This window comes from Neltuma alba, unplaced genomic scaffold (genome assembly GCF_004799145.2).
Source record: "Neltuma alba isolate B1F8T4 unplaced genomic scaffold, ASM479914v2 tig00003199_pilon, whole genome shotgun sequence".
NCBI classification, from domain to species: Eukaryota; Viridiplantae; Streptophyta; class Magnoliopsida; order Fabales; family Fabaceae; genus Neltuma; species Neltuma alba.
This window is the reverse complement of record NW_021633185.1, coordinates 13,041-34,185: the sequence shown is the minus strand read 5'-3', so window position 1 is coordinate 34,185 and position 21,145 is coordinate 13,041. Positions and strand designations below refer to the sequence as shown.

The window sequence follows — 21,145 nt, the reverse complement described above, 5'->3', positions numbered from 1 at the left end:
ATGTCTTAAGAAATCACTGAACACTGGAAGTAGGAGAAATTGTCACTTTATATCAGTAACATAATTGAGACTGCTAATGACAACCTGCATGGCGTCTGATAACAAGTCCATTACAACCTATTCACCAGTACATCAAAAATACAGAAATGATGTTATATCAGATTACAACCAGGTGTCATTTACCACTTGATATATATATGTACAACATAACTACACCAAATTTACAACCTATTCAAAAAAGCATACGTGTTGCATGTGTGGATAATGACGGACAACTTGAGGTGTAGGTTATGACATTTACAAAAAAAATGCTGTCACAAGCATTCACAAAACGAAATATCAACAAGCCACCAGCAAAGCTCAACTTGGATTGGGGTTCTGGCAAGTCTTCACAGTGTGGCCTGGCTCATGGCATCTTCCACAGTGGTAAAGTTTTTTACTTTGAAATTGAGATTCAATCCTTCTTTTCTTTGGCCTCCCTGAGGGTCTTTTAGTGATTGGTGGCTGTAAAAATGTTCCCGTCATCATCTGCGTAACGGTGAGAGCTTCGGGACGAGGACAATCATGTGTCGCAATTGGCCTCATACTACTTGCATATATCTTCTCTTGGGCTGACAGCTTATAGCAATCATCTACAAATTCATAAACACTACCATGAAGTAGCTTTATCGCTGCACAGGCATGAGCACAAGGTACTCCGCTCATTTGCCATGCTAAACAAGTGCATTTCTGAGCTGTGAGATCAACAGTGACACAAATTATTCCAGTAGGAGATGTAGTATCAACTTGAACTCGGTTATCTCCATAATATACAGTATGCATATTCTCCGCTCTTGCTACTTTTTCTTGCAACTTGGACTCAATATTTGGCCCAACGCCATTTGTCCAATTTTCCATTGCCATTTTGCTTGCAACCATCTTCTTGGCTAATTTCTCCATATGCTCATGTATGAGAACTGACACATTGTGCTTCCTCTCCTTCAAAATCCAGGCATTAAACGACTCCGCAACATTAGTAGTGATGTTATCCCATCGCTTAAACGGGAATTTGCTTAAAGCCCACCGATCTACATCTCCTTGAGTGTCAACCCAATCAGCCAATTGTGGACAGAATGATCTAAGTTTCCCCATTGCAGCAACATATTCATCCTCAATCCTTGCATAGGCGATTCCATCCAGCATTTTCAATGCAACGTCCTTTGAAGTACCTGAAACTCGTCCCCTGCCTCGGTTAATTTTTAAATAATGTGCACTAAAATTTTCTTTCACATGCCTATAACAAAAAGCATGTCTCTCGCCACCAAATATTGTTCGCACAGCACCTATAATGGCATTATTCCGATCTGAAACTATCGTTGTCTCCACTGATCTTGTGATGTCTTTGATGTTCTGGAGAAACCAAGCCCAATCATCATATGTCTCCCCACTAACTATAGCATATGCTAATGGAAATAGTTCATTGTCTGCATCATATGCATTAGCTGAAATCAATGTCCCCCTGTAAGGACCACTTAGATGACAGCCGTCTATATAAAGTATATGTCGACACCCTTCTAAAAATCCATTAATTGAGCATCCATAAGCAATGAACACCCTCTGAAATCTGTTACTATCCAACCCTTCCCATCGAGCACTTGTGTTTGGATCAGTTTCAATGAGCCTTTGACAAATCCAGGGAATCGCCATGTATGAATCCTGTGCACGACCATGTATTTCCCTCAATGCTCTTTCTCTACCCCTGTATGCTTGACTATAATTCAGTCGCACCCCATATTCTCTATACAGATCTCTTCTAAGTTCATTAGCATTCTTGTCTATATTACACCTCAAAGAATCTATCATGATTGATGATGTTAAGTTTGACCCTCTAGAGTGAGATACAACCAAGCTGTCCTGTGCATAATGCACATGCTCACTTCTTAAGGTTCTAATTATTAACAACTCAGAATCTTGTCTTTGTCCCATTGAGTATGCACCCATATACCACGGGCATCCCTCCGCCATACACTTCACAATGATCTTTTGTTGATTGTTCTTCACAAACTTGTATGAAAACTTCACAGCAATACTGTACCTATACAGTGCTTGCCTAAGAGCCACTGCATTAGGAAAAATCTGTCCTTCTCCGATAACCAAACCCTTCCACTTTATTGAATTCATTTCCGGAATTGGGGTTGGCATCATTTCTGAACCACATGGCAACAATAGTGGGTCTTCACTAACCACATTAGGTGGAGACATGGACAATGTATCTGAACCTCCGAACAAGTCTTCCATCCTACATAACAGAACAGGTCAAGGGGTCGTTAATGACAACCTTCGATCACTATAATAACAACTTATGCACAACAGTTGACAATAGCTAATATTACTTCGAAATTTAAATAACACAACTTACACATGTTGCTCTTCTATTACAACATCCCTTGTTAGTTGTGAATTTTGATCTCCATTTTCTCCTATATATACATGACCACTGTCGCCATTGAAGTTAATCAAATGTTCTACTCCTTCATCATCTACAAGGTCCACAAATGTACACTCATCAAAGGTTACTGTGAATTTCATAACCATTCCATTACTTTCTTTTCCCACAATTGATGCCACCATTGTTCTAAATTCTCCATATGATGTCCCTTCTTTATCATTCTTGTTCTCACACCACCTCCAACATACTGCGTTTCACCTTCTACACCATTAATAAATTGTCCTCCTATATGGAGGTAGCAAAACAATTGCTTTGCACTGGAAGTTGCCATCCTGGATATCAACCTGCCACAATCACTTGTTAATAACAAGTCATACAGTTATGTTAACAACCTTCGATGTACCCATTAACAACACATTTAACCATCGCATTTGAGGGGTTACAATAATAAATATCTGTCATTTTCCACTCATTTCCATCAGCAACACAGCATCATTGCCCGAAAAACAGAGCATCATTCACCGAAAAACAGAGCATTGCTTTCTAACCATAGCCACACATAGTAAAACCACACCTAACATGATTAAAACCACATATGACTAAAATGAGCCTCCCTTGATATTTCTAGAGAGCTTAATCACATGCTTAATACCAACGTATAAACACCCAATCAACTTTTCAGACCAGCATTAAAGCTGCGACTGGTTGTTAATAACAAGTCATACAGTTATGTTAACAACCTTCGATGTACCCATTAACAACACATTTAACCATCGCATTTGAGGGGTTACAATAATAAATATCTGTTATTTTCCACTCATCTTCATCAGCAACACAGCATCAGTGACCGAAAAACAGAGCCTCATTCACCGAAAAACAGAGCATTGCTTTCTAACCCTAGCCACACATAGTAAAACCACACCTAACATGATTAAAACCACATATGACTAAAATGAGCCTCCCTTAATATTTCTAGTGAGTTGAATCACATCTTTAATACCCACATATCAACACACAATCAACTTTTCAGACCAACATTAAACTTGACACTGGTTGTGTACAGAAGAAGAGAAATGTTGTTAATGATGAGACGTACCAAGAAGATGAAGAAATAATATCGCTGGCCTGCGATGGAGTACCAGCGCATAACTCCCTTCTTTCTTTCAGAAGCTTCTCTTCCTTGTGCATGCATAACAAACAACCGCACTAAATGAAGCCAATCAGCGTCTCTCCCTCTTTTCTTTCCTTTATCAATGACTGAGGGCAAGTACGTAATATCACAACTCAAATTATTTACCCAGAGGTCCCTGGGGACTTATGAGGAATTTGGGGATTTCATGGGACCTTCTGGTAGTAAATTGTCTTCTGTGGGACTCTACAGTAATTTTCCCTTAAAATGAGGGTAAATCTGATTTCAAAATGAAGGAAAAGGATGGAGTTTTTGTGGAAAAGAGAAGGACTGGGGAAGATTAAAGGTAATTGAGTGAGGTTGGAGTGGAGGTTGGTGATGGAGGTGGGGTTGGGTGTTTTGAGAAGAAAGAACAAAGAGGGCCAAACTTTGAACAAAAAGGAGGAGAGATTAGCGCAAATTAAGCTGGATGCAATAAAAAGGCCAAGTCAATCCCAATAATAACAATGACCTCTCTCTCTCTCTCATTGTGTGGAACAATAGAGAGAAGATAATGATGAGGAGGCAAGGCGACATGGAGATGTCTATGATACCAAATAATGACTATTTCTTCTGTGTCTTCCTTTACGTGCTGTAACAGAGAGCTCCTTTCATTATACCTCCACCTCCCACTACCCCTACTCTCCTTTTTCTTTCCCATTTGATTATTGCGCCTCTCTTTCTTTCTTTCTTTCTTCACTGTAATTCAGTGGTCTTGGGATTAATCTGTAATCATTGATTATCACATACTCCTATCCAACTCTCAAGATTACGCATGCTGTTTAACTCATTTCTTCACATTCCGCCTAATGTCTGCCCAACTCAGTTCTATACTACTATATCTGATCAAAGAGACGCTTTACAATTAAGAAAGCTAAAGTAGTATCATCAATAAGAAATGCTTTGAAATTAAAAGTAGGCGAATACTATGTACACTACCAACACGTCAGTAATTAAATAATTCATGCGCTTCATGTATATCTCTGTTGTATTCTTGGAAGCCGTGACGCATGCCATGACATGATGCTTGAGAATAGCCAGTCTAAAGCCAAACACCTTTTCCTTTGATTGAGGTTTCAGGCCACCACAAAAACAAAGATATGTCAATAAATAACGGGCAGACAAGGTGTCGTGAGCTTCAGGCCACCAGGATTTGCCTAATCAAAAGAAAAATTTAAGGTATGGTTTTGCCAAGTTAATCATTTAAAAGTGTCCATTAAAATTTGACTTGCTGCCAATGATAAAAAGGATATGACACATGACAACAGATATTGAGCGGATGCTGCATATACAAATTTTAAAACCATACCAAACCTGAACAATTTGGATTCTTTTTTAATACTATAACGTTGACTAAAGCATTGGATGTGTCTTCAGATGTGTGATATATCATATACTTCATTTGAGAGATTCGTTTCTAAAGAGGTTGTTTGAATATCTGCTTTGAAAGGCAATTATTTCCCATGTTAGTTATTGACTCAACCTTATCTATTTCTCATATGGCATTTCTCTTTCGGACATAAACAAAACATGTGACTATCTAATGATATTTATATCTTCATTACCAAAATGCAGTTTCCTTCGTCTGAGTAATACTACGAAATACTTAATAGTTGTATTAACTTTATGTACAGCTTCTACTTTATTTCTGGTAATCAGCATTATGTGGATATGACATTAAAAAAATCCAACTGTGAAAAAGCTTAGACTGTTTGTAAAAAGAATTGTTTGAAATATTATTTTGGTAAATGTGAGAGAAATGATGAGAATGGAGAAAAGTAAGACGGCTTAAACAAGGATAGTAAAGGCCCTTTACAAATTGAAGCAAGCAAATGCCCGTTAGAAAGAGATACAGATTTGAAGAAAAAGAAGAAAGATACAGAAAGGCAGAGAAGAAGGTTTCACATTGCAATACCGGATTGTGTTGAGATCAGATGGAGAGCCAAAGCAGCTTGAACTAGAAAAGTCTCTACCTTGAACTGAATTGCCAACTCTTTCCATTTATGCTATAACAAACAGACCCCTGGTTTCAGAACAATGGATAGCACCGTCTGATCAGTGATCAGTCTCTACGCTAATTCGTTTCAGTTTCATCTACTTCACTAAATGGGTGCTCGTTGCTCTAAATTCTCCCTCTGCTGGTTCCACTCCCACCTCAAACCTTCTGTTCTTGAATCCTCCGACCTGGGTAATTGCCTCTCTCTCTCTCGCTCACTCTCTCTCACACGCACACACACACTGTGTTCTGGCATTTTTTGCTCTGCTTAAAAATGGCTTCTGTTTTAATTTTGTTGCAGAAAATGGAGGAAAAAATGAGGGAGAAAGGTGGCCAAGTTTTGGCGAGTTTAGCTTGGAGCAATTGAAGGGTGCTACAAGCGGATTCTCTCCCGAAAACATAGTGTCCGAGCATGGCGAAAAAGCTCCCAATATTGTTTACAAAGGGAAGCTCGAGGATGGTCATATGATCGCCATCAAGCGCTTCAACAAATTTGCATGGCCTGATTCTCGCCAATTCCTCGTCTGTTAACTTCCTTCACTTCATTTGTGTGTATTCCTGGGGAAAGTTCTAGTTTGATCGGATAGCTTAATTCATGATTCGGTTCGATGAATCATGAATATATCCGCAGCCATCTGGTGTTAAAATATTAGCTGCTCTTTAAATGTTGATCCATAATTAAAAATAAATTGTTTGCTGATTTTGACATGAAAAATGAGATGGGAATAATAATGTCGGGAAATCAAATAATGTCTAAGTTAGCAGATCTAAGTGTTAGTGTTCTGGTGATTCTTGTCGGTGGGCATATGCTACGCTTTGAAGTTGAAACAAATTAATAACCAAATTCAAAAAATAATAGTGAATTAGTTCGGAACCAAAATAGGATTTCATTCTATTCTTTTATTGGTCTGTCTTTTTAGTATGATGAAATGTGGTTCTAGGAGGAAGCTAAGCAAGTGGGGAGTCTGAGAAGTGAGAGATTAGCCAACTTGATTGGTTATTGCTATGAAGGGGACGAAAGGCTGCTGGTAGCAGAGTTCATGCCGCATGAAACTCTGGCAAAGCATCTCTTTCATTGTGAGATGCATTTCATCTCAAATCTTTGTTGGATTTAGAATCTTTTATTTGGACATTTGATTTATGAACAGAAAGAATAACGATGACTGATTTGATTCAGGGGAGGCACAACCCATGGAATGGGCAATGAGGTTGAGGGTGGCCTTGTACTTAGCTCAAGCTCTAGAGTACTGCAGCAGTAAAGGAAGGGCTTTATATCATGATCTCAATGCCTACAGGATCTTGTTTGATCAGGTATAAGGTTTCGTAAAAGACATACTTCCATTTTTATTTTTTGTCTAAATTACACTTGCGGTCCCCATTGTTGAATATAAATCAGTACTTCTATAAAATAAATTTAAGACAGTTTAAATTCTATTTTTAACTAAATGTAGTTATTATGCCATGTAATTGTTATTTTTACTTGATTTGATCTGATAATCAGAGAGATAATATTTCGTTGGTCAACACTAGAAGGGCTTAAATTGCTCTCACTAGTGAAGGGACAATATTATTCTAATTGAAACTGAAAGGACTAATTGTTTTCTTGCATCTGCTTATGTTGAATCCACAGGATGGTAATCCGAGGTTGTCTTGCTTTGGGCTCATGAAGAACAGCAGAGATGGCAAGAGTTACAGTACAAACTTGGCCTTTACACCGCCTGAGTACTTGAGAACAGGTAATACTGTTAGTATGCGTGTCTTGAAATGTTCAGTTCACAGCGGATTGATCCATAGTTATATGATTTTGGAATTCTTAAGATGGCTGGGAATCTCTGCGTGAATCTGACATGCAAAAATTGATTGGTTTGAATGAACATAGACCTTTTAATATTATTGCGATGCCCCTCTCTGTTTCAGTAGAGGTTTGTTTTATTACAGCTTTGTTTTTTTGGTGGTGGGGGGGATACGTCATCTTCTGCAAATAATTAATTAATGAAAGTTCTGAATTAGAGAAAGTAGTATTATATTTTACGGAAGCACGTGTAAATTCATGTCAAAATTCATATTGCAGGGGACGTCTTGGCTTTTTGGTTTCTTTAGCTGTAAAGCTAATCATTCTTATAATCGCTTTCTAATTCTGTGTCACGCCTGGAACAATAATCTGTATCAGCAGTGAACAATTTTTTGTTTGTAAAGTTGTTTGCAAAATGAAGATCGGAAATATTTTAACTTGAAATAAATACATACATGTTTTCAGTCTTTTGGATTGTTTGCTCGCCTATAAATAATTTGGTATTTGACAATTATTTATGCAGGTAGAGTGACACCAGAGAGTGTAGTTTACAGTTTCGGAACTTTGTTGCTAGATCTTCTGAGTGGCAAACATATTCCCCCTAGCCATGTAAGTTTCCTCTCCAAAATTTTGCTTGCTTACTTATTTGCTAAAAAATACACACATGTGGCTTGTAGGGCATTTCTTCATTCATAAAGATATTATAAATTTAGGAGCTCTTCTACGACCTCAATCTTTGAATTTGCTTATCATAGTGACTTCTCAGTGATCGTTCATCAGTATTTGAGTTATGCACAGTCACACTTGTGGTCCCTCTAGTTTGCTTATTGGAGTTATAGCCATACTTTTGTATAATTTTACAAGAAGTAATTGACGACTCTTTTATACCCTAATAAAAGTATCCTTGGCCCAGAACTTAACAGAAGGTGGCTGTTGATTTAAATTGCTAAAATCAAATAGATAGAAGAGCAACATTCATTACCGTTGAAGAGAGTAAGTTCCTTTGATAAGTTTGCCCGAGAGATCAAAATGTAACTAAGCTGGAGAACACTAGGAAAAGAGAGGCAGTAGCTGTATGTTATTTTTGAGGTTATCTGATATTTCACTCACAATTGTCTTCGTTGAAATATCTACTGCGAGCTACTGCTTTCAATTGTAGAAGTTAGGAATGGATTCAGTTTACGATATTTAAGTTGGCTTTATATAATTCTCATCTAGCTAATGAAGTTCAGAGATTTGATGTTGGCACCATTTATTTTTCTTAATTTACAGGCACTTGATCTGATCCGTGGCAAAAACTTTCTGATGTTAATGGATTCTGCCTTAGAAGGTCACTTTTCAAAGGAGGACGGAACTGAATTGGTGCGGTTGGCTTCTCGTTGTTTACAGTATGAAGCTCGTGAGAGACCAAATGCAAAGTCTCTTGTTACTTCTCTAATGTCACTTCAGAAAGAAACTGAGGTGCAGCGCCATACTTGATAACCTTCTATATTATTGAATCTTCTGCCACAATATTCTTAAATTTCTTTCTGAGACCTATAAAAGATATGAGAACTAAGCATGTCAGAGGTTACTTCTATTAAAAAATGTGCTCCACATATCACACGTCTATTCATGATTGACTCGGTTTACTCATCTTTGTCAGGTCTAATCTACTTATAAATTTTTGAACTTGTTATAGATCATGAAATCCATCTTGAGAAGACTATAATTTCTCATTTGTATAGTATTTGAGCAGGTCCCCTCATATGTTTTGATGGGTATTCGGCATGAAGCTGCATCCTCCGCAAAGCCATCACTGACGCCTTTGGGTGAAGCATGCTTGAGACTTGATCTTACTGCCATACATGAAATATTGGAGAAGATTGGATACAAGGATGATGAGGGAATCGCCAATGAGGTTCATGTTTTTCTTTTATGATGTTATTATTCTGTTAATACTGCAACGCTGATCTTCTGCTTAATGTGGGGAATTGCAGCTTTCATTTCAATTGTGGACCAGTCAAATGCAGGAGACCCTGAATTTGAAGAAGCATGGAGATACTGCTTTCCGAGCCAAGGACTTTGTCACTGCCATTGACTGCTACACGCAAGTAAGTGTTCTTTGAGTGCAACTTGGCTAGGCTGTGTTAGAGATTATGATAAAATTATTCTTGGGCCTTCACTTCACAGTCTAAATTATGGTTTTTGACATGGATTCAAATCCACAATATTTTTGGCCTCTGTTTCTCTTCATTGAGCATTACGGTCTGGGACAAGGTGTGATGAGTTTTGTGTGAGAAAATGCATTCAGCATTGTAAAAACTATGAATAAGGTAAAATTAAATCCTGTGAGGTTCTTTGAAACCTATATTCACACCTCTGGTTTCAATTGATTATAGATCTTCATATGAAATTTATAAACTCAAACACCTCAAATTTAAGAAAGCTACGCTAGACTCCATTAATTTTGGTTTTTCATAAGCATAACCTTGCCATTGTGGGGTAATATGGGCTGCGTCATATTAGGCTATTATGATTTACTCGGAGGAAAGGAAAGCACATCGAATACAAGTTTTGCTAACAAAATCGTTAATAGTGGGAGGTCTAGAAAAGGTGAGAGTCTGTATTTCCAAAACCTGAGAGAGGTAGTCAAACCATTCTCAAGTATTTATACAATAGTCTAGAGTAACAATGGTCCTGGATAAGATGTTATGCATAGTGTAATGGTGAGATCATAGTTAGATTTCAGATGAAAATATATGCAGATTAAAACTGAATAATTAAGAAATATATTAGTCTTTCGGACACAATTTTTATTCGGATTCACTTGGTGACTCTCAGTTCATAGATGGAGGGACCATGATCTCCCCTACTGTGTATGCAAGACGCTGCTTGTCTTATTTGATGAATGGGATGGCACAAGAAGCTCTTGGGGATGCAATGCAAGCTCAAGTGGTGTCACCTGAGTGGCCTACTTCTTTGTATCTTCAAGCAGCTTGTCTTTTCAGCCTTGGAATGGAGAATGATGCACAAGAAACTCTCAGAGATGGGACAAACATGGAAGCCAGAAAGAACAAAAATTTGAAAACTGTATAGATTTTACAATCTGTTTTTCTTGGCATTATTTGTTGTTTCTTTGGGATAGTTTTGTTAGGCTTTTGAATCCATTTTCCTATGTTATGAAAGATAATGGCTGGTTTGGATTTTTTTTTAATTATTATGCCCGCAGCCTAGTATTGTCTGCAGTTTCCTTCTTTTTCCCACTTCTGATGAAAACAGACCCTTAATTTTCTGCTGTAGAAACGAATAATATATGCAAGTACTTGCAATTTCAAGCTTGAAGAATTAAGAGATGGGATAAGTTTGATGTGAGTTAGGTATTTGCTTTTCACTTAAAGCAGAGAATATACCAGAGAAACAAAGAGAAAAGAATGAATGAATGTAATTATAAAATTTGAACCCCATACACAACAACCATATTCCTTTGTGACACTACTTCTTTGAACGTATGAATGCATCCATTGCAAAGATCAGATTGGAAGTAGCCTGAGAGAAGAGGATTGGGTCAGCGGATCTAAAAGCACTCATTCTCAAAACCACAATTTCTATAAATTCCAAAACAACTTTTTTATTCTTCTTTCATTTTATCTTGGTTTTATTGCCCCACCCCCTCCTTCTAATAACCTTGATATCTTTTTTTTTTTTAAAAAAAAAAACTACACTAAGGTGAATGAAAATAGAAGCACATGATATGACAAATAAGCAGAAAACAACTACAATAAAATATTTTGGTGTGGCAGAATAATCATTAAGGTTGTTTTGTTTAAACATGACTTATCAGACTAGCCAAATAACCCTGCGAACACGCATGCGATGACAAATGCGATGACAAATATGATAAATATAAAAAATTCCAGGAAATGACGATCGAGCCAAAAGCTTGGGGGATTCTGTGGCTGAGTTGTGGATACTGTGATAACGCTGTAGCTGTCCCTTGAATTCTCGGCTGTCTCCTCATTTGTTGCAAAAACATTCCGTGCCACAGAATGACAGATTTCGCAGGTCCTACGAGAAGTTTAATCATACTTAAAATAACCAAAAATCATACAAGTTAAGGATTCACAGAGAAACATGGTCAGAAAAAAAGTTGTTGTATTCATTATTTTACTGTACGTTTATATGAATTTTACTCTTGTGCATGTCCACAACAAGCCAGCAAACCACATCCGAAACAATGGGAAAATTCAAATAGCTGCAATTTTGATATTACTCTTCCGATCCTTAATATAAGACCCATTTAACTAATTTAATTAGATTAAGGAAGTTAGGTAAGTTAGTTAATCAAAAGAAAAGTGACACATTTTTTCTAAAACATCATAATCATCTTTCTTAATACCCCCTCTCCCTCTTCTACTTGATTATGGTTGAGGGAGTATCCATAAGAGTAATTTAGAAAAAATTAATAAATATGAGAAATGGGTCTTATATTTAGGACCAACACTAACTCAAGAATTGGGTCATATATTAAGGGCCGGAGGAGTATCTTGCACGAGGAAGATAGAGAGGGAACGATCCTCTATGCTACAAGCGTACAGAATAGAATACTCCAAACAAAAAATCATGAGAAGAAATCAAGCATTTAATTTTGCCTTTCATTCGTGAATTTAATTGATCTTTTGTCCTTACCTTTCAGTGTATGTGACCAAGTTTTCAATCATCTTCAACATTCCCTACGTACACCACTCAATAAGTCACGCACAAACTAAAAACTCCAAGGCCATCCCAACTGAATAATCTAATAATAAACTTTTGTGTTTTTAAAAGTTAAGCATAATGAAGCACTGGTATCTAACATGAAAGTCAAACATAAAAACTTACAATTGAAAGAAAGTGAAGAGACGGTTTCATGTACCTCTTTCCTCTACTCCTGAACCAGTTTTCAGCACAGAGTTTGTGAGCCACAGCAAGATCATCCTTGCAAGAACAACCCAATTCAATTGGAACCCCGTATACATGGCTGTCACTCTCCAAACCCAAGTGACAAATCCTACACTCTCTATCTCTAGAATCAGAGAGATCAATGCTAGCCTCAGCGCTCATGTCGCTGCCGTGGCTTCCCTGCTCCAAATCTGCATGGGATATCCGAATAGTTGATGGCATCTTCAAAATCAAAGACTTAGAAGGGAAAGAAGAAAGAAAAACGTTTTTCTTTCTCAGAGCTTGAGAGTTACAGACTTGGCATGAGCTATCTCAAAATTTGGAACTTTGGGGTTTCTCGATTTAGCTCTAGACCCCCTTTGCGCAAGAAAAAAGAAAGGGTATACAAAAAAGAAAAAAACTGCGGGGGTCAAGGACTTCAGAAAAACGGATTAGCTGGTTCTTCCCCATTACTTCTTTTCCCAAGGACTATTAAGCTGTAAAACAGGTTGAGGAAATTTCTATTCTTTGTAAGGCTCCAGGCTCAAGAATGCGGAGAAGAAGAAGAAGAAAGGGGTAGAGACTATATTTCCAAAATTTCAGAGTCGGAACCCAAATTATTCTTAAGCGTGCGACATCACAAGCTGAGTGTATTGATACGATGTCGAGCATATCAGACAAGAAGGGCAGATTAACTAAAACCAAATCATGAAGAACCATGCATGTTTAGACACATTTTTCGCTAGGATTCACTTGAGTGACTCTTTCTGTTCATAGATGGAGGGACCATGGTCTCACCTAATATGCGTGCAAGACGCTTTTTATCTTATTTGATGAATGATATGGCACAATAAGATCTTGGGAATGCAATGCAAGGCCAAGTGTGGTATCACCTGATTGGCCTACTTCTTTGCATCTATAAGCAGCTTGTCTTCTTCACCCTTGGAATGGAGAATGATGCACAACAATTTCTCAGAATGGGACCAACATCGAAGCCAAAAAGAACAAAAATTTGGAAACTGTATGGATTTTACCTTCTGTTATCTTTAGCATGATTTGATGTTTCTTTGGGATAGTTCTATCAGGCTTTATCCATTTTCCTCTGTTATGAAAAGTAATGGCTGGTTTAGAATTTTTTTATATGCCCACAGTCTCCTTTCTTTCTGCAGATTCCTAATGAATACAGAACCCAGGTACTTGAAATTTCAAGCTAGAAGAATTAAGAAATGACGAAGAAATATTTGCTGTGTGAAGAAGATATTGCATAGGAAATTGCTTTTCACGTAAAGCTGCAATGCAGAGTGAGCTAGCTCTTCAGAAAACCTATCCTATTGAAGTGACGGGAGATCAAAAGATAATCTTCAGTCTATTTGAACTACGAATTGCACGCTTCAGTCTCTTACCATGACGGAGTCCACAGCTTTGATCCAACGACCACAGGTTTTAACTTTTCATGATGAGCACAAAATGAATCAAACTGTAATCATAAATTTATTAAGCATACAGTAAACTTGAAACATTGGAAAGTCAAACTGTCAAAGACAACAAAAAATGGATTAAAACACTGAAAAATTAGAAGAAAAGATACATATAAGAGAAACAGAAAGATATGCTTGGCCATTTATTGTGCTTATCTTCATTACCTTTCATCTCATCTCAAATTTGTTTAACCAAAATTACTCATTCATCTTGCATTTGGGTTGTCTTTTCATTATTTCTAAATACTTGTATTTTCTTTTTAATGAAAAGCTAAGCATAGAGGTAAATATTATATAATAAACACACAAGGCAAAAGCCACGAACATAATTAATATGATTTGAGAATTCTAAATGTTCAATATTTTTCTTGATAGGTAAGTTTTGTTATAATTAAAAATTACACTTTAAACATCTTCTAGATGAAACCAACAATTCAATATTTAAAATTTATAAATACTTACTAATCATTCATAATTAATTATCATAATCTCCGTATATATATATCAAGAAGAGATCAGGATTTGATATTAATATTAAAACAATAATTCATCCAGTTTAAAAAAACATTAAATTAAATAATTAAAAATAAATTGGAACAGAAATTAACAAATTATGGCTTATTATTTAGATTTTTGGCCAACCTCCAGAAAGGAGCAGGACAAAATATTCTAATATACAAGCCGAACCATCTTGGCCCACCCGCATTAATCCTACAGCCTTAGATAAATGAGCAAGTTCCATACGCTTTGACGTTTATTTCCTCTCGTTATCTTATCCACTCCTTGGTTTTTAAGTTTTTACGAAAGAAATTTGTCACTTTTTCTCGTCAAATTAAAAAATAAACAATTTTTTGTGCATCATAAAAAAATCTGATGGATAAATTAAAAAAAATTTGTCACTTTTTCTCGTCGCACTAGTCATGACATATACATAATACGATTTTTATAAATTTTATTATATATATTGTGCACATTTTCCCAAAATTGTATGAAGTTTGATGAATAAGACTAGCTGCTAAGTGATGGATCTAGAAAATATTAATTGGCTGGGCGATACGTGCTGAATGTAAATGTTAATATTTCATAAAAAATGTAATGGTAAATTATGTATTAAATTAATATAAATACCGATATTTTATGGAAGTTACAGTTTTAAATTTATTTTTATAATCTATTTAACAGAAAATGGAAATATATAGATATATATATATATGTTTGAGACTTTTTATAAAAAAAAATGGAGGCAAAGTGGCAAACATATAGTTTTGAATGGGTCAAGGTAAAATATTTTAGGGACAGGAAGCGTAACTTGCTTTTAGGCCCGGGCCCCAGCAGGTAGGGGTGGAAACAGGCCAAGCCAGGTCAGACCTCACCCTTAACAGGCCTGACCTATGGTGAGGCCTGTTGGCCTGAGCCTGGCCTGCAGCCTGTGAAAGGCCTTTTAATCGACCTGAGCCTGGCCTGGCCTGTGGCCTGTTAAGAGGCCTGTTTTTTTTAATAAATTTTAAACACACATAAATCAATTCAAAATTACAATAATTCAACCTAATTAATCTAAAATACAAACAAAAAAATATGAAATTATCAAATTAATACAATTTGTAAAACATGTCCCCTTATGCCCAAAAAAAATCTAATATGAAAAATTATTAGAAAACATAATTTCACTATGATATAAAAATATCACTTCATCCCATCTCTAGTATAAAAATTAGTTGATGACTAGATCTAGTTTAAAATATGAAACATCCTTAATCCTTTTTATATTTTAAATTTATCATTTATTCAAACTAATTTACTAACAAAAAAATATTTGATCCTTTTGTTACACATGGTTGTATTAAAAAAATATTACAATTATTCTAATTTATTTATTTATTTAAATTAATTAAGTAACTATTATAATAAGAATTAGATTGAGCACACATATATACGGTCTAAAATATAATAGGTCAATTCTATATATATATATATATATATATATATATATATTCTATATAAGATTAATATGAAAAGCATGGATCAAATAAATGAATGATGCTTTTTTTTAATGCACTTATGTTTTCTTTCTCTATTTAAATATGTATCATTATACATACATCAATTATTTTTATTATAGAGAATAGAAATAAAATGAAGCATGTAATAGGCTCTAGATAACACGTTTATATGGATGGAGTTTTCTCAATTAACCAATCAAAATAGCAGATTCCCTCCTATTAATTTACAATTTTAACCTTAAAAAAAAAAGATAACAGGCCCAGGCCGCCTGACAGGCCTAACAGGCTTACTATCAGGCCTGAGCCTGGCCTGATAAAGTAAATAGGCCTTTTTACAGGCCTGAGCCTGGTCTAATATCTAAATAGGCCAGGCCAGACCAGGCCATTTACAGGCCAGGCCACAGGCTCCTGACAGGTCGCCTGGTCTATTTCCACCCCTACCAGCAGGGGCTATGTGCAATTTTTTCCCTTAAAAATAACATTTCCTGCTTTTTTTTTTTTTTTAATGATAACTAGGAAACAAGCAACAGATACAAAGAAACAGACTTAACTTCCTGCTTATTTTTGAACTATAAATTAGATACCATACTACCTCCAATCCTTAATACCTCCAATCCTTAATATAAGATCTCGTTTGACTTTTATATTGGTTCTAAATATAAGACCCCAATCCATTTTGTCTCTCATATTTACTCAATTTTTTTCAAAATAATCTTTCTAATAATTATAATTTTAACCAACATACTTAATTAGTAAGCATATTTTAAAAAAAATAACACATATTTGTTACAAATAACTAACTTAACTTCTTTTCTTAATTTCTTCAAATTAGTCAACTAACTCTTATAATTAGGACTGGAAATAGTATTTAGAACCCAAAGTAATATATAAACCAATTGGTATCTCTCTATTGTAAACCAACGGCTGTCTTGTCGGAATTACTTTTTAGTAACGAATTCTTTCTTCACAAAAAAAAAAAAAAAGTACTTTGTATGGCCATAAAAGATCAATCTGCCAACCAACCAGCCCACAAATTTGCCTTAATCATATAGCAGCCTTTAGCAAGCCAAGGGGGAAAAAATAACAGAAGGAAATTCATGGTGCACGAAAAAGCATTGAAGCAGCAATAGTAATACTATGATATACATTTCAACACAGCATTCCAGTACTTGTCTATGAACCACATTAATTTTGGATGGTAGACTCAAAAAGCCAATTAAGGCTAAGGGCCCAGTAGATAATGAAGAAATGCAAAATGAACAGCTGATTTTTATGAGGCCTCAGGTTGTGAAAACTAAAAAACACTCATTCTCAAAAGGAAGGCTTCTGTGAGTCGCTGGGCAGGATTTCTTCTTTTCTTCTTTCATTTCACCTTGTTTTCCCCAAATTTCCCCACTCTAACAAGCTTTTATTTCCCTGTGATCTTAAAAGAACTACACTAAGGTGAATGAAAATGGAAGTGAAAAGCCCATGATATGACAAATGCGATAACCATACAAATAAGCATAAAATTCAGGAAGCGCCGGCCCTGCCAAAATCTTCGAGTTTCTGGGGAAGCCGGCATTGGAAGTGAGGATAATGTGATAGCATTGTTGCTGTCACTTAAATTCTCAGCTGTCTCCTCATTTGCTGTAAAAACATTCCGTGCCACAGAATGACAGATTTCACAGGTCCTACAAGAATATAGCCATACAAAAATAATTAAAATCATGCAAGGTAAGGAATTACAGAGAAACAAGGTCTGAAAAATTGCTATCTTCGGTGTTTCACAGTTTAGGGGGAATGTGCTTTATGCGTGACTGTAACTAGCCTTCAAACCACATCCAAAACAATGAAGGAATTAAAATAGCCGCACTTATGATATTATATAGCAGCAGGAAGATAGAGTGGGAGCAATCCTATTAGCTACCAGCCTACAGAATGCCAAACAAGGAAAAGAAGAAATTCCTATGTAAATATAAAAGATCTGAAAATCAAAACAATCATAAAGAAACACCTGCATGTCAAACAAACTTTTCACTGAATCTTAGCAAAGAGATGCTTATATGTCTCTTTCGTAGTTGGTGTAGTTTACCTATATTTAGTAGACTAAGTCTACCTTAAGGATTTTTCCAATGAAGTAGGGACTTCAAAGGTAGACTTAAGCCAATAAGGTAGTGACAAATGGACATATAAACATGTTAGCGATAGGTCCCACTAAATATCCATCTCAATTCTCACATTAGCTTGGCGTACGTGTATGAAATATCACAGCCTTGTCAATGTGAGAACTCAAAGTATTATACAACAGTTTTTGGCCAAAGAAAAAAAAACATACAACAGAGCCCTAAGAGCTTTCTGCTCAGGTACACAGCATAGAGAAGGATAATTATCTCATTCTTACATATCTTGATTCAAACATGAATAAATGAACTTGCTTTAAAGTTTTGCTAAGATAAATAATCTATCGACATGATTGATATACTAGGCTGTCATAGCAGACCGTCCTACCAAATCAGAACAATTAATCAAATTGAAGCATTATGGTTTTCTACCTTAAGTTAGCCTAGATAGAATATCCCCCTCAGTATTCCCTGCCTTCAAAAACAAAAATGCAGTATTGTCCTCAACAAATGATAAAATGATGTCTCAAAAGGTTATGGAATCTCTAAAAGGAAGAAAAAGATACCATCAATTATTTGTCACTAATCAAGGCAGCAATTCATAAATGAGAGAACATTGCCAATCAAAGCAGATGCAAATTCTGTTCCATTACTCCTTATTTTTAATTTTAATTTAGAGGTGAAATCATGCACCTGGGTGAATTAACATCTGAATTAAGATATTTAATAGATCCAACCTTCATCATCAATGGCCCCAACAAATTGCTTTCTACTTAAAGCCGAGCATCAACAGTGAGCTTGTGAATTAGACGAGTATCTTATCCATACTAGGTGCCAATTAAGAAGGAAGATTATTGTGGGATTACTTTAATCCGCTATTCAAAGTAGACAACTTAGGTCAGGAAATTGCTTAATGGTATTCAATAAATAAAGGCTTCAACTTTCAACCAGTCCAACATCAGCAAGCAACTCTGATGAACTTTGAGAGGCAATGAGATGGAGAGTAACATTAAGATCCACAGGATATAACACGTATGTAGGCAAACGTGAACACTGTGCATGACAGAATTTGATGTGCCAATGTGTAATTTGAATAGCCCTCCCCCAGTCATTTGTGATTGTGACAAAACTGTGGAACACATGAGGACACAAATGATCATAGAGTATGGATATATTGTACCTTAAGGACTGCTTCCAGAATGTGGACACTTGCACTTACATGCAGGACTTTATGGTACCAAAAAACAATCACGCATACTGAAAGTAGCTGTGGTCGATGTCATCCATAAGTTTTGTATGAACAGGAAAGATGGGGTTGAACAATTAATGGAGTAAACAATAAATAGTTCTAGGCAGCACAAATGAAAGCAACAAGCATCCACCACGATATTTGGAAAATATATTAAAGGTTGAAAGGGTCAAATCTCCACTTTGATGGAGATTTAAAGAGAACTAAAAAAGCAAGATAGAGATTCTTAAATCTTAAAGAAGGAGCACAAAAGGTTGAAGTGGTCAAGTCTCCACTTGATATTTAGATAAAGAGAGAACTATAAAGAAGCAAAATGAAGATTCCCTAAATTGAAAAAAGAAGACATAGCAAAAGGGAAGCTCAATGTACCGAGACATGCCGCTGACTCAGCAGGACTGATTCATGCTTTTGAGCACTTCTTGGTATTAACGTTAGCCAATGTACCTTTCGTTCAAGAATTTTAACCGATCCTACGTCCTCACCACTTTGTTCTTTAAACTACTAAAATATGCAACCAAGTACTTTCTTATTTTAGTCATCTTCAATTTCCCACTCAATTAAGTCATCCACGAACTAAAAATTCCAAAACCATCCAGACTAAACAATCTAACCCACGTTTGTGTATTTCCAGTTAAGCATAGAGAAGCACTGGTATTTAACATAAAACTCATGAATCAAAAAATTAGAATTGAAAGAAAGCAGAGATGTGGTTTCACATACCTGTTCCCTTTAATCTTGAACCAAGTTTCAGCACAGAGTTTATGAGCAGCAGCAAGATCATCCTTGCAGGAGCAACCCAATTCAATTGGAACCCCAGATTCATGGCTATCACTTTCCAAACCCATGTGACAAATCCTACACTCTCTCTCCACTATATCCAAATGCAACTTAACTTCAGGAACCCCACTTTCAATTTCCACCTCCACTGAACATTCAGTGACAGAAGAAGCTCTTCCTGACTCAGGAACACCCTCAATAACCTCAGGATCAGAAACACAAGCAAAGCTATAGTCATCGTATGAGCCACCATTTGTTGAATAGAAGTGGGAATAGCAAGAACCCTCTTCAGCATCAGAGAAGCAAATGCTAGCCTCGGCACTCATGTCACTGCGATGGCTTCTCTGCTCCAAATCTACAACGGAAATCTGTATAATTGATGACATTTTCAAATACTTACAAGGGGTCTTTTATTTCTCAGAGCTTGAGACGAAACATGAAATGCTTCAAAGTTCGGAGCTTTGGGGTTTGTAGATGTAGCTCTAGACTCCCTTTTATGCAAGAAGAAAAGGATGTACATAAAAACAAAAACTTGCAGGAGTTAAGGAATTAAAAAAATGGATTAGGTGATTCTTCGTCTCCATCACTGATTCATTTTAAAAACTACTTAGCTATAAAACGGGTGGAGGAAAGTTCCACACTTTCTAAGGCTCCAGGCTCAAGAATGCAGAGGAGGAGGAGGAGGAGGAGGAGGAGGAGGGGTTAGAGTCTAAGGAGGCAAAGAATGGTCCACGAGACAGAGACTCATGCTCTGGTTTGAAGAAATGGACAGTGACACTGCAAACAAGAACAGAAACGTGCAGTGCGAGAGCACAGAGAAACACCCGAGATTTTCATTAAAGAAGCGTGACAATGAAAACAAAAAGAAGATTAAAAATCACCCAAAAGCATGGAGAAGATTATTAAGAATTTATCATTAATAATGATTAAATATTAAGTTACTAAATAAATACACAGGAAAAATAGCTTGATGCAATTAAAAAGTGACGATATTTTTTTAAAAATTAATTATTATATCCTAGTCCTATATTTAAGATCAGATGAGACTTTAGCACTGTGTTCAGCGATTTAAAACTGGTGAAACGTCTAGGCTTAGGTAGGAGGCCTGCGGGCATGATGATGAAGCAGCGCAGGAAACTTTGGCCAACCATAATTATATCCGAGGCTATTAAAAAAACATATCGCATCACAAGTTCACAACTACAAAGCATGGAATTTACCCATAAATTTCGAATTTAATTATTAGTAATTCTGAG

At 36.2% G+C, this 21,145-nt stretch overlaps 3 protein-coding genes across 3 annotated transcripts; 1 reads left to right on the top strand and 2 right to left on the bottom strand.

Annotated features, from left to right (window-relative positions):
• Positions 1–360: 360 nt before the first annotated feature.
• Positions 361–2,638, bottom strand: LOC114740921 (uncharacterized). Its single transcript, XM_028929175.1, has 2 exons — positions 2,399–2,638; positions 361–2,278 (listed from the first exon to the last, which is right to left on the bottom strand). The coding sequence occupies exons 1-2, from the start codon at positions 2,608–2,610 to the stop codon at positions 361–363; spliced, it is 2,130 nt and encodes a 709-aa protein (XP_028785008.1). The 5' UTR covers positions 2,611–2,638.
• Positions 2,639–5,384: 2,746 nt separating this feature from the next.
• On the top strand, positions 5,385–10,611 carry LOC114740928 (serine/threonine-protein kinase BSK6). The gene is made up of 10 exons (XM_028929183.1): positions 5,385–5,784; positions 5,894–6,114; positions 6,534–6,669; positions 6,770–6,903; positions 7,223–7,328; positions 7,908–7,993; positions 8,657–8,845; positions 9,123–9,284; positions 9,364–9,477; positions 10,208–10,611. The coding sequence occupies exons 1-10, from the start codon at positions 5,703–5,705 to the stop codon at positions 10,460–10,462; spliced, it is 1,485 nt and encodes a 494-aa protein (XP_028785016.1). The 5' UTR covers positions 5,385–5,702; the 3' UTR covers positions 10,463–10,611.
• A 6,280-nt stretch (positions 10,612–16,891) lies between these two features.
• LOC114740929 (uncharacterized) lies at positions 16,892–20,496 on the bottom strand. Its single transcript, XM_028929184.1, has 2 exons — positions 19,833–20,496; positions 16,892–17,434 (listed from the first exon to the last, which is right to left on the bottom strand). The coding sequence occupies exons 1-2, from the start codon at positions 20,273–20,275 to the stop codon at positions 17,200–17,202; spliced, it is 678 nt and encodes a 225-aa protein (XP_028785017.1). The 5' UTR covers positions 20,276–20,496; the 3' UTR covers positions 16,892–17,199.
• Between the last annotated feature and the right edge of the window lie 649 nt (positions 20,497–21,145).